The sequence below is a fragment of the Trachypithecus francoisi genome, unplaced genomic scaffold, assembly GCF_009764315.1.
Source record: "Trachypithecus francoisi isolate TF-2019V2 unplaced genomic scaffold, Tfra_2.0 Lachesis_group4, whole genome shotgun sequence".
NCBI classification, from domain to species: domain Eukaryota; kingdom Metazoa; phylum Chordata; class Mammalia; order Primates; family Cercopithecidae; genus Trachypithecus; species Trachypithecus francoisi.
In genome coordinates this window covers 92116338-92130187 of record NW_022681469.1, presented here as the reverse complement: position 1 = coordinate 92130187, position 13850 = coordinate 92116338, and the positions used below count along the sequence as shown (strand labels likewise).

General features: G+C 36.1%; 1 protein-coding gene and 1 non-coding gene across 3 annotated transcripts in view; both read right to left on the bottom strand.

The window, feature by feature from the left end:
* ITGB8 (integrin subunit beta 8) overlaps positions 1–13850 on the bottom strand; it is an 85461-nt gene that overhangs the window by 30717 nt on the left and 40894 nt on the right. For both annotated transcript variants that reach the window (XM_033192845.1, XM_033192846.1), the window contains 3 exons: positions 5517–5763; positions 3867–4032; positions 2799–2957 (listed from right to left, as the gene is read on the bottom strand). In XM_033192845.1, coding sequence (XP_033048736.1) covers positions 2799–2957; positions 3867–4032; positions 5517–5763 — 572 coding nt within the window. The remainder of the gene's footprint in view (positions 1–2798; positions 2958–3866; positions 4033–5516; positions 5764–13850) is intronic.
* LOC117073859 lies at positions 7390–7460 on the bottom strand. Its single transcript, XR_004433409.1, has one exon. It is a non-coding gene; the product is annotated as a small nucleolar RNA SNORD56 (small nucleolar RNA).

Sequence of the window (13850 nt, the reverse complement as noted above, 5' to 3'; positions counted from 1 at the left end):
CTGTGGCAAAGAATGCAGATTTTAATATAAGCTTGAGACGGAATGGGGTCAGCTCTGTAATTTATTAATGTTTTAGCTGTTTATCCTCAGGCAACTTACTTAGCTTTTCTGACCCTCAGTCCTTCTATTTGTAAAAGAAGGCTAATTGTAACTACCTTATAGAGTTGTTGTAAAGATAAATTTGATGTTGTATGCAGAGTGATTGCTGTAGTGCTTTCAGTTGAAAACATACTCAATAAAATGGCAGTTTTTATTAGTCTAGGTTTCACATTGACCTTCAGGAAATAGTTATATGTATAAGCAATGGAACTCTGTCCCATGTAATTTAGACATATAAAGGGTTTTTTAAATCAATTATTTCCTTTTATAAATACAAAGCCCAAGAATCTTGGTTCAGAGTCTTGAACCAAGAAGCTCAGATAGCATTCAACATTACTGGCATCGGCTGCTGGAGATAAAGCCAAGAAGCAAAGTATTTGATTACTTGTCTTATACAAAATTTAAAATTCCTCCATAATGGCCAAATAGGGGAGGATAGAGGTCATTTTAAAACGCACAAATAAATATGCCTAGAGTCAAAGTCAAGGTAGCTTTCAATACAGAAGGTTCCAAAGCAGTAGCACATCTTGAATATATAAATTCATGGTCAAAGGATCAATCAAAATGCTTCAGCTTCTTTTACCTAACATGTAGGCAGTGACCCTACAAATGAAGGGAATGAGAATTTTTAGGAAGATAATCCCTTAAAACAAAGACCTGGGCTAAATAAAATAAAAGTATCCTTCTAAGGTGTTAACAAACACATTATTCCTTGGATTACTTAATATACTACAGCAGTGACATATGGAAGGGTCATTCCTTTAAATACTGGGAACAATGACCAAGAAGGTAAAATAAGTTATTGATGTAATCATCCAATTTCCTGATATCATAAGAATCCAAGCCCTATCTAAAATTTGACTGACTTATAACTTATTTCCATAAGGTTCTATAACGTGGTATATGTCTGAAATTATTACAGCATTTCTTTGCCTAGGAAATCCTCCCTAGATGAGCAATAGTATCCTTTCAAATACAATTATGGAGAGATGACTTCAATGACTTGGCAAAACTTCAAAAGAATAATACAATTTGAGAATAATGTCATTGTTATTTCTTCTTAAAAAATAAAAACCTTCTCTTTGTCTCACAATAGAATAATTCTTCCTATACCCTCTCCTACTCCCCAATAAATAAATTAGAACTCTACCACTGATCAAAAGAGGGTAAATAGAAGGAAGTGTAGATAAGAAATGACTAAGTAGAAGTAGGTGGGTCTGTCAAAGTCAAATAAGGCTGAGTAGAAGAGAATTAGGGAAGGACACTGTTGGAATAACTCCAATTCTTGAATTTTTGAATTCAATCTCTTGTTACCTTTTAAAATGTTTATATTTTGATACTACTTTCAAGAAACTAAAATGACCAAGGGTTGAACTTGTTTCATATGGTAATACAATTGCCACTCTAGAATTTCAACATATCTGGTAGGGTTTTGCAGATGGACTGGTGATCTGTTTAAAATTTACCCATGGGAACCACACAAATTTCAGCATAATTTTCATGCTTCTGATACTGTGATTCCCAAACTGTGTGTGGGGTGTCTTGGTGCACTGCAGCACACTCTGAAGGGTGGCAGGAAATAATTTAAATCTTCAAGAGAAATACAGTGACATTCAGCATGTATCAGGTACCAATGAAGAACTAGTTGGAGGGAGTTCATAGTTTTAAGATTACATTCGGTCTTATTCTTTTAAATGACATTAATCTTTGCCGAGCTGGTCAACTTGAAAATCAACATGGAAGAAGAAATCAGGGTAGTGATGACCAATCTTATTTCAGGATTTGAAAATTTCTCTTCGTAAGTTACTTACTAAAACTGAAACATGTCTGTCTACATTTGATACATTTGTATTATTTTTAAGGAGCTACTAAGTTGTTAAGACAAAAATAGTTGAGTTATTTGGACTTAACCACTTAAAAAACAGAACTATTAGGTATTTCTTTTGACCCACGAGTGTCATGGAATAAAATCTCTGAGAGACTAGGGTCTCCTGAACTGAGAAAGTTGGAGAGGTTCTGTTTTAACATATGCAAGAATATATAAATAAGTGTCAACATCAGAAGTAAATGATGCTTTGGGCTGTTGATTCTTCACAACTAGAATTAGATAATGCCAGGGAAGATATGGTTCTAGGTGATTATATTAAATATATGATTCAGAGCTTATACTAACCCTCAGGAAGCAAGCCAGATAGTCATTTAAAAAGAGACCTTACGTAGATAAGATGCAGAGAGAAGTAAGGTACAAAATAGAGAAAGCCTGCTTTGTTTTACTCTCTTGTCTTCTTTCCTTGGTTTCTATTTAGTTTCTACCTACTGTACTGTGAAGCTTCCTCCTTAAAATGTTTGTAGATATCGACCCTGTAGAACTGGTCTGTTTGTATAAAGCAAAGGTATACTTTTTTCGCTTGTCCTAGAATTACATAAAAAGCAAAATCTTGTATCATTTTTATTTTCAAAAATTATACTGTGCTTTGTCATTCATCAAAGAGTCAGCTACTAGAAATTGTCGAAATGTTTAATTCATATATTTTATTGATCAGTATTTATAGATTGCACTGTTCCATAAATTCTCTCTCATGGCTTATCCTTGTTTCTTTTTTAGGTAATTTCCTGGTACAAAAATAGTGGAGTTGCCAAGTTAAAACTGTACTTTAGCCAAAAGAGTCATATCTACTAAGGGGCTACTGCTACATTACCATGGTTGTCGATTTGACGTAGACGTTGTTTTTCAAATGGCAGTTTCCATCATTGGGCACCACTATGCCTGCCAATTTGCTATCAAGAGCAAGATGAGATGTCTGATCTGTCATCACCAGCAGCAATCTTTTAGCCTCTTTTCGCCATCCAATATGACTCTTAAAAATAAACATGTAATTAGACTTTGTACAATAACATAGATCTGTACTGTGGTTTTTACCTCAAGTAAACATCATGTTTGAGTCGATGAACATTAAGTCAGGCTAGAACAATGTGCATGGGTACAACGCTGCTGCATAAATAGCTTTAACTTTCATTTGTACATCCTCTATTTTCCCACAGCCATGTAACCACACTGGTTCCTGGCTAGAGATTTCTAGTGTTCCAGTGGAGGAAGAATAAGATAGATTAAAAAGTAGGAGAGGCCGGGTGCGGTGGCTCATGCCTGTAATCCCAGCACTTTGGGAGGCCGAGGCGGGCAGATCACGAGGTCAGGAGATCGAGACCACCCTGGCTAACACGGTGAAACCCCGTCTCTACTAAAAATACAAAAAAAAAAAATTAGCCGGGTGTGGTGGCGGGCGCTTCTCGGGAGGCTGAGGCAGGAGAATGGTGTGAACCCGGGAGGCAGAGCTTGCAGTGAACCGAGATCCGAGATCGCGCCACTGCACCACTCCAGCCTGGGAGACAGAGCGAGACTCCCTCTCAAAAAAAAAAAAAAAAAAAAAAGGAGGCGAACAAGCTGAAGTGAGGAGGGCAACAATCTACTTCTAGTTCCTCCTTGGAGTGTGGCGCGCATGAGAGAAGAAGCCCTTTTGGAAAGAATTTTCACGTGCATAACCTTTTCCTTCCCTTTTATCTTTTCCTATTTAAATCCCTCCCCAAATTTAGCCCCTCTGTCCCAAACACATACCAAAATGAATCACCTTGGTGAGGAGTAAGAGATAGTAAGATATGTTTTCTTCTACACTACGTTTTCACTCCTCAAATCAAAGAGAAAACAAAAATTCTAAATCCTTTGAAAGTTGTGCATCTTAGCAAACACTTAATAATGTGAAACGTCTTACTTCACAGACAGCTGCCTGAAGCATGGCGTCAAAACCTCCTTCCGGTGTATCTATGTTTCCAGAGATCTTCTGTCTGTGAACTGCTTTCTCAAACTCAGTGATGTTCTCTGTCAAAGACAGCACATGGATGTATCCATGGGGAGGCATGCAGTCTAAATTGTAGTCACTATATGGGAAAAGAAGAAGTGTAAAGTGTATTTTGTTCTTCTTTCTTAGGCATTCTAGAATACTTAACAGTAAAATTGTACAGTTGTGTGAAAAGGGAGTATTTCTTTTGTGACAGGGAAATTTTATAAGACAAAAATCTGTGCTTATAAGATTAGAGAGAAGTTCAATATTGATGATCATTTCTTTGCAAGTAGGAAATAAGACTATAAGCAGTTGGCATTCAAAAAAATAAAGATGATTAAATGTGTTTGTTAATATAGGACAGTTAAGGGCTTTCAATATTTAATCTGCACTGTGAATTTTTAAGGTGAATATAAGAATGTGCAGTGATTTCTTATTGAACAGCTGAGAAACACTTTTGGAAAATGCTTTTGAGGAATTTAGTTGAAATATGATAATACTGTTTGTTTTTTAATACTGCACTAATTTTTATCACACACTGGGGCCTATCATGGGGAGGGGGGAGGAGGGAGGGATTGCATTGGGGAGTTATACATGATATAAACGTCATGCACATGTACCCTAGAACTTAAAGTATAATAAAAAAAAAAAAAATGATGCTTGGTGGAATTATTGATGAACAATCAAAATTCATTAAAATTATTTTGAGAATCCATGATATCCAGAAAGTAAGAATGATTCCTCTGGTACATTCACCTCAAGAAGGCTTATGAAACTCCATTAGTGGATGCATTAATCCTGTTCTGGTACAACAGATGACAGAGCTGTTTCGGTAAATTGGAATGTATATTGTAAGGTAATCTAAGGAATTGGTAGAATCAAGAAAGATAAAGTCTTTTATGAAAAAAGATCCAAACGGATTTATTTTTCTGAAAATTCAACGGGCTAATGGCAATATTGTGTGAGACACTTGTATTTTTAAAGTTAATTCTTCTTTCATAGTGGGATATCTGTTATTTAGAATAAGAATTCTAAAATGATAAGAAAAAAGGCTCTTTCTAAGCGTCAAATTCTCATCTTTTGATCCACTTTTTTGTGATAGCTGAGCTTTCTTTGTAGTCACATCATAGGCAACATCATTATCCCCACAGTACAGTATTGGAGAGATAGATGACTTGTTGGCACAAACTCTTTGAAATGTATCAAATCATAATTCAGCAATTTTGGAGCAATCAAAGCATAAAAATACAACATTTCCAAAGAGGTATTTATATACATGGCAGCCTAACTATTGAAGCTTCATTCAAAGCTACTAACATTAGGCATGGTTTTTTGTTTGTTTGTTTGTTTTTGGTGATAAAAACTAACTAAATATTTAAAGAAATAGAAAATAAAAAGCCCAATCTACAGGTCATCTCAGAAGTTTTCAGATATGAACAAACTTTCCCACCTCACCAAATATTTTTATTCTTATTCTATAAGACAAACATATAAAACTTGGTAAGTTCTTTACATTAAAAACAAAGCGAGATTTTATAAGCAAAAAATTAATTTAGCATACCCTCATCAAACCCTAGATACCTGCATTGATTATGAATCCTTTCGGGGTGGATGCTAATGTATGGTGAAACTGTTTTATCAACGTATGAACCAAATCCAAGGCGAAAGTCACGGGAGAAAAATGCCATTTTTCTAGATAAATCGTTGCCAACGGAATTTAATTTTTCTATATTATTGTGCATTGATGCTGAGACATCAACCAGATAATAAAGATCCACAGGATATTTCTTCAGAGGATGAATTTTCAGCATAAAATTAGCTTCAGCTCCTAGTTCAATAGAAGAAAAACATCATGTAGTCTTCATTTTAAACTTTTCAGGATAAACTCTCAATGAATTAGTCACATTCTAGCACCTAGCACAATCATCACAAATTTGCACATAAATTTTGGAATATTCTAGTATAATTATAATAATTATAGTATAATTATTATTGTAGTATAATTATAAGGCAATTTGAAAACCATACCAATTTATTAGTCCCAAATCCTACAGTTCATTTCCCACAGTTCTATAGGCTGAATAGGGATAATAACAAAGTGGGCCAGCTTCATATGAATGTAACAGGGTATTGTATCATTATATGAACCTCCATTGCCTTAGTAGCTAGAAAAACACAGTGCAAACCAGCAAGCGGCATTCTATCTCGAGACAGTGAGGGGGCTGTACTTGTGGAATGACTTGAGGAAAACTGGGAAGGTATATTTTTTAAAATGATCTCTTATTGGATGAAGGTATAAATTCATTCTTTTGGGTTAAAGTGTATTTACACAGGAGATGAGAAAACTCTAGTACTGTGTAGTACAGCAAGTTATTCAAAATAATTAGTACTTCGTCACTAGTTAATTGATAAGATTCTTCCCATCAGTTAGCCAAGAGAAGGAATGAGACAGTGGGCTAAAGAATGGTGCCCTGCAGTGCCACATGGAGGACCTGGGGCAGGTAGGGGTCAGCATTTGTCCAACACACAGTGGGTGTTCACATGCTGAGGAGGGGCCCTATGAGTGAGGCACCGACTGTGGACAGAACAACTGGATGAGAAGAGGGGGCTGCCACAAGGACAGATGTTGGGAGTCCCCGCAGGGAACTACAATTTTATTTAGTTCTCTGTCATATTACTATTAGATACAAGGACCTGGGTTATCCCCCCAACCCTCTATAGGGTTGGTACCTCTACTTTTAATTTAAAGTACATGGTGAAAAGGCATCTATTTAGATGTAAGCAATTCATAATTTGTAAATTTTACTTTTTGAAACTATTAAGTAAATGCTTTGTAAGTCATTATTTTTCCATAAGAATATTCTGAATGGAAGACATTTTTAAAATAAACATCTTTTGTATACATAATTTACTTAAAGAACCTTCTAATTTATCAAATTATACTTTTGGTGTTAGTATAAAATAGCAATATTTTCTTTTCAATTATTTCCCAAATCAGATGTTTTTCAGCCAAATTACCTACTGTATTCAAAATAATAAGGTTTTGCTGGTATATAATAATAATTATGGGAGAAAGGGACTACTCATTCCTAATTTGCTTTTTTTGTGCAGGCAACCCCTGTAGTGTAATGCTCCTAGGTTTTGGCCCATTTGAAAGGAGAAATAGGGCATGTGTGGCCCAGCCCAGTCCGTTCTCTCATCCCTTGCCTTCAGAAGTTAGGCTGCCTCCAGAGAGCATATCCTATATTCTGCTCTGCTTTTGGGCTTCTGTTGACAGAAAGACCCGTTCCTGTGGCAGTGTTCTGCAATTTGAGTGAAGAAATGAAATTCAGGGGAATGTTAGACACTGGTACACTGGGCCAGATTGATGAGAAGTAGAAATTCAGCACTACTGGGAGAGCGACTCATGTGCAGGGACTTGAACCTTGATGCGTGGATCAGTGTTTTTTGTTTTTCACTCAGACCCAAAGTGTCGACTCTCTCTAGGTGAACTGCTGTTGATGAAAAGTATTGCCATCTTTGTAGATTTGAAAAAGATTGTTTTTGTAAACTGGCCACATGGTATCATGGTATTTTTATGTTGGTGAATCGTTGCAGTTTATGGTGGCTCTGTCTAAAGATGAATGGCTGTTTTCAGAGGTATTGCTAGATGTAATAGATGGTCAGCATATTGTGCCAGGGACACAGCAAAGGTATGGGTCAGTGACCTCAGCAAACAACCAGAGCCTGTGTGGCATCAGCAAAGGCACAGTCCTTGGAGGTAAGCTATTCAGGGCCCTCCAACCAAATGCTAGCCACACAAAGGCGCTCAGCTGAAACCAGCTGCTCGTAGCCTAGCAAGCAAATTCTGGTCTCACTGGCCTCAGCAAAGAAGAAGACTGTGAGAAAGCACTGCCAAATGGTTGGGGTGTGAGAGTGTTGGCTGCTGTGCCTTGATTTTGGATTCTATAGATTCTGGCCTTAGCACGTATACCGGGGTCAGCTGAGGCCTCAGCAGAGAAGTTTCTAATAAAGAGGAAAAGAGAGTATTTCCATACACAGGCCTTTTAGTAATTGCTGGCAAGAATAATAATCAATATTTTTACACTGAGAGACCCCTGAGCTTGCTGTGAGAGTCTAGTTTTAAGTGGTCAATTCAAGGTAAATAGACCTAGATAGGCTGACCCCAAATCGTGCTCTGCTTGATAAGGATGAAACCAAAGGGATCAAGCTTGGATTACCATGTCATGCCCATCAGTTTGAGATGTTCCTCATAATATGCTCTCAAGTTGGCTTTGGATTGTATAATTATAAATAAAGAAGAAAACTCTTGGGAGCAGGTGTCCTAAGCATCAGTATTCCACAGTAAGAGGACACAGAAATATCTTTTTGTGGCACTGTGGATATTGTGTCCCTAGTTAACGTCCCCACTTAACCTTTGTACGTGATCTCATCGTAGGGCCACTTATAAACTATTTTGGACAAGATGCCTGGGCATAATTTTGGAGGAGAAATGGAATAGGGTACAAAACAGGGGCTCAGAGTGACCCTGGAAATGATTTAATTAATGAAGTACTATGACTCATGTCAGGGTTTCCAGGAAAATCTCCACTTCCCATCAGTGGTTTCAGAATTATTACCAAAGGAACTCTAGTTGGCATGGGGACGTGGCTATATGAAAAGGACAGCAGAAATGTCCGGATAGACCATGGATCTCTGCCCTGACAGGGACAGCACCCTCAGTTTCATCACATGCTTAATGGCAATATCCATTGGTTTTAAACAAAGAGCCTGGGAATTTTAGGGAGGGGAGGGAAGGGAAGGGGAATGATTGTTCCTCACTTTTCCTCCTTCCTCCCAAGTAGGAGAAGCCCCACTACAATAACTCCCTCCCACATTCACTCCTCCTCAAGCGTAATATATGATTTTCAAAGCCATTTTACCTAAAGAATTTTATTAATTTTGCACAAGCCCTGTTGAATATATTTCTATTAATACTTTACAACTATCTGGGCTATTCCAGCTATCAGGAATTATTAAACAGTTATATGCAACTGGATTTGTTATATAAAAATTAAACTTAACCTGGCAGGTGCTCTCCAGATATTTTTAGTTGTAAGGTACCATGGGTTAATATTTATATTGAATATTAATAGACAATATGTCGGTATTCCCTTTTTAATTTCACATTAACTTAATTATAGCTGTTCTTGTCATTTTAGGGGATTTGGGTGTTGAAGATAAAAGTAATTATTACTTTCATTTCTGGTATCTTTATTTGCCAGTCTCAGAAAGTAACCTAAGTAAGTTTCTACAACAGAAAACAAAATTCTGGTAATGCTTCATTTGCTTTTTTGTTTATGTACTTTGCTGCCATACTGCATTCTTTTCAATAGTTTTCTGTTTTTGGAATACAAGTAAATGTGAAGCATCTATTTGGGTGTGTGTTTATGTGAATGGCTTTAAAATATCATTCAGTTCTTTTGAATGCAGAGCTATCTAATTTTCCTTTTTTTTTTTTTTTTGGAATTCGAATCACATTATCTCACCAATTTTTCCTATATTAAACAATCAATTCTTACCACTAAACATAGGTAAGGCCAAGTTTGGGGAAAATAGTTATAATTGACTATAATTTGGGGCCGACCATAGCATTTCCTTCTTTTTTTTTCCTTTATGAATGTAGAATTTCAACACAAGGTAGAATCAGGTTAATTTCAACACTATAGTTCAAACTCATTACTTTTGACCCAGTAAAGGGTTTAAGAGTTGAGAATCTAGTAGTTTAGTTTTCACTCACTCTCCTTACCTATTATTCATCAAGTTAAACATTTCAATTGAACTCCTCTAGCATGCCAGAATACTGGGATATATTCCTATCCACCCTTGCCCTTCTTGTCTTTTTGTCTGGATTATTTCTATAACCTCTTCATTTGTCTACCTCTATCATTTCATTTTCCTGCCATCATTATCTATACCACCAAATCTGTCTTTTCAAAATTCAAAATTGCTTATGTTTTGTCAACAGCTCTCCACCAGATGGCCAATGCCCAATGGCTAAACACATCAGATCAAAGCTCCTACATAATACTTACTCTTGTCTACATCTTTAGCGCTAGCAAAACAAATCTGCTTTAATTCCCCCATATACACCCTACAAATGCATACTCCTATGCCCTGCTTGTGGTCCTTCCTCTGCCTGTGGTGGCCCAACCTCTTCTTCTTCGTGTAATTACCAGTTAAAGACACCACTCACTAATCTGCTCCTTCCTAAACTGAGCTGAGGGCCCCGCCCCTGTGTTTCCATGGCAACTGGATCATACCACCATTTTAGTGTTTACCATATAATTATGAGATTCTAGACTGGGCATCTTTATCTTTTTTTTTTTTTTTAGCAGCTAAGAGCTACTAAATAAGATAATCTATGTAAAATATTTACCATAGTATTGCATATACAGTAAATGCATATGCTAGTAATTATCACTTACTACTACTAGATTTTAAGCAACACTAGGGTAAGAACTGTTTCTTCATCTCTGAAGCCTCTGTAGTTGGCACATACATAGTCACCCATAAATGTTTTATAACTAAACTATATTTGAAGCACATTTTGGTACAACATTTCAAAGGGCCCACATATTTACCACAGAAAGAAGTCAGTATCTAGAATTATTTCCCACAGTGTAGGGAGAGCTTTCACAGAGTTTCTCTAAGAGGAAAACAGTATCATCTGGCTCCCAAATGTTCCTGCCACCACTTATATTATCTCCAGGAAAGCTTTATCCTCGTGCCTTTTGAGATTCTAAGGACTCAGAACCTCATTTCCTTCCACTAACTTTAAAAGGAAGAAGTGAGTCTGGGACAGAATTAGAAAGAAGACATAGGGGAGAGTTAATTACCTACTTAGAGCTATTGCCAATGATTGGTTTGAATACAAAGAATAAAAAGTGGTTAAAATGAGTTTTTAAACTACTCAAAGAATGGTGTGAGCATCCCTGATGTACTGGGCACAACAAACATGACTGCACATTAGGAAAAGATAAGTAAAAAGCATTCTGCATAAGATGAAATTTTAAAACCAAGAGAAAATGTGGAAAACTGTAAGTGGAAGAATTACAAGCCAATTTCTATTCATTATACTTCAGCAGTGGAAGGAGAAGGGCCCCCAAATGGGATCAGTTTATAATGGCAAGGTACAGACTCCAGTACATTTCCTAATTTCTGTGGGAAATAAAGTGAGGAATGTGTGCCAGCCAGTTCTCTTTTGTTTTCTAAATTTTGAAATTAAGAAAGAGGTAAGGCATATCTGGAAAATCTTACTAAATCTACACTAAATTAGAAGATTCTTTTTGCCTATTGTTAAAATGAACCAAGTTTGAAACATTTTCTTAAGTTAGTGAAATATAGGTTAAACTAATCCTTATCCTATACATTGTATTATTTCTAAATTAGAATTACAAAATTCCCTTCTCTCTCCTATTTTCCTAAAGAGTTAATATCCAGTTTCCTTAGAGAACATCAACTAGGGTCAATAATCTACTTCTGTTATCATTTTCCATAAGATTCATAGGTGAAAATAAGAAAAAGGTATAATTTAAAAAGTGAAAATTAAAGAAAATGTCATTTTTTAAATGTCATTTAAAACATTCAGTTAAAATATAGTCCTACTAACATTTTTAAGAAACCTAGTCAGGATATGATGTAGTGAATATATTCTTGAAAAATTCTTAACAGAGGCTACATTGGAAGTCATAAATTTTTATCAGAGAAGAATAAAGTGATAAATCAAAGTTAATATTAAGAGTTCAATGCATTTTCCATTTAGGTATGCATTATATCAAGCCCTTGACTCTGATTCAACTCATGGTGAAAAGGACTTTTACATCATGGAGTATGTTTCTATATATCTGGGGTTGCCAGAATTTAGCTTTATATATTATGCCCTAAGACGGATATGTCTTTGATGTCAAATTCATTTTTAAGAACTTATTTTCAGTTTAATTTAATAAATATTTGCTATACATGGGGATTACAAACTAGTTCTGCCACACAGAGCTCACAACTATGTGGCAAAGATGACTTACACACGTTAGACAATTATGCTAATTTGCACATAGAAATTCAACTAGTAGTGGGAAATTTAATAAAATCAAGCTCCGCAATGACTGACATAAAATTATTTCTCTTTTTTCACTCTCCTACTCCCAATGATCTCTTCCCCACTGCGTTCACTTACCATCTCCTGTTGATGTCTCCTGTTTCTCTTCTATCTCCAAGTCCTATCTCTTCCCCGAGCTTCAGCCTCATATAGCTAAGTCTCTCTCTCTCAACTTAAGACATCCCAGTTTAAATCAACACCACTCCATTCATAAGGAGCAGAATTCCCTACCACACTATGTTGCTTGCCAGATCCTGGGAGTCCCACATGGCCCATCAATCACCAACTCCTGTGGATTCCACTTCTCCATTCTCCTCAAGTTTACTGGGCTTTCTCCTGTGTCATTATCACTATCATTGCTTATCTATAGCACTGAAACAATTTTCCAACTTTTGAACTGTTCATTTATAGTCTCAGAAGGACTAAATCATCATTATATCTACAAAAAAGAACAAGCTAAACTCATTGAAGTGTATAAATTATTTGTGACATACCAGTAGAAAAAATGCAACTGATAATTTTCATACTTGTGTATTTAAAAAAGAGCAAGACATTTAAAAGAATATACTTATATTTGTAATAGGCAAATAATATATAATAAACTGCTAAAAATTAAGATTCAATTAGAAAAATAGGCATATTTGTATGGAGACACAAATCACACACAAAAAAAGAGAGACAAAGGTGATTAACAGCTTAGGAAAAATGTTTAAACTTTCTAGTTCTAGGAAAAAGGCAAAAGAAAACAGCTAATGGACTAAACAAATAGCAGACATTAAAAAGAATGAAAGCAGGCATGGTTGACTAATGAAAGGCTAAACTGAACATCGAATTTTTTTGTGAATAATGTAACAATATACATTAAAAAGTAAGTACATTGTCATACATTTGACCTAGCATTTCTACTGCCAGGAATGCATACTAAAGAAATATGTGGTTATATACAAAGATACATGCATAATAAGTTTCAGTGAAGATGTGTTTTAAAAAACTTCATTCAGATTTGATTGGGATTGATTGTCTCACATTTATTGATTCACTTGGACTTTGTTATATTTATAGACTATATTTATAGAGAACTGACATTATTATGCTATTATATTCAGGAGCATAAAATTCTTCTCCATTTATTCATATCTTCTATTAAGCAGCACAATGGATCTTATACTTTTTATTATTATTATTTTTTATTATACTTTAAGTTCTAGGGTACATGTGCACAATGTGCAGGTTTGTTACATATGTATACTTGTGTCATGTTGGTGTGATGCACCCATCAACTCATCAGCACCCATCAACTCGTCATTTACATCAGGTATAACTCCCAATGCCATCCCTCTCCCCTTCCAGATCTTATACTTTTTAAAAAGTTTATTCCTAAACAGTTTACATTCTAGGTTGCTTTTATGAGATAATCACACAATTGATCATTTTTCTTCATTGTATTTAATATTACAAAGGAAATTCACTGGTTTTTAAAAAACAACCTGCCAGAGTAAAATTTTAAAAAATTCAGGCCGGGCGCGGTGGCTCAAGCCTGTAATCCCAGCACTTTGGGAGGCCGAGACGGGCGGATCACGAGGTCAGGAGATCGAGACCATCCTGGCTAACACGGTGAAACCCCGTCTCTACTAAAAAATATAGAAAATTAGCCGGGCGAGGTGGCGAGCGCCTGTAGTCCCAGCTACTCGGGAGGCTGAGGCAGAAGAATGGCATAAACCTGGGAGGCGGAGCTTGCAGTGAGCTGAGATCCGGCCACTGCACTCCAGCCTGGGCGA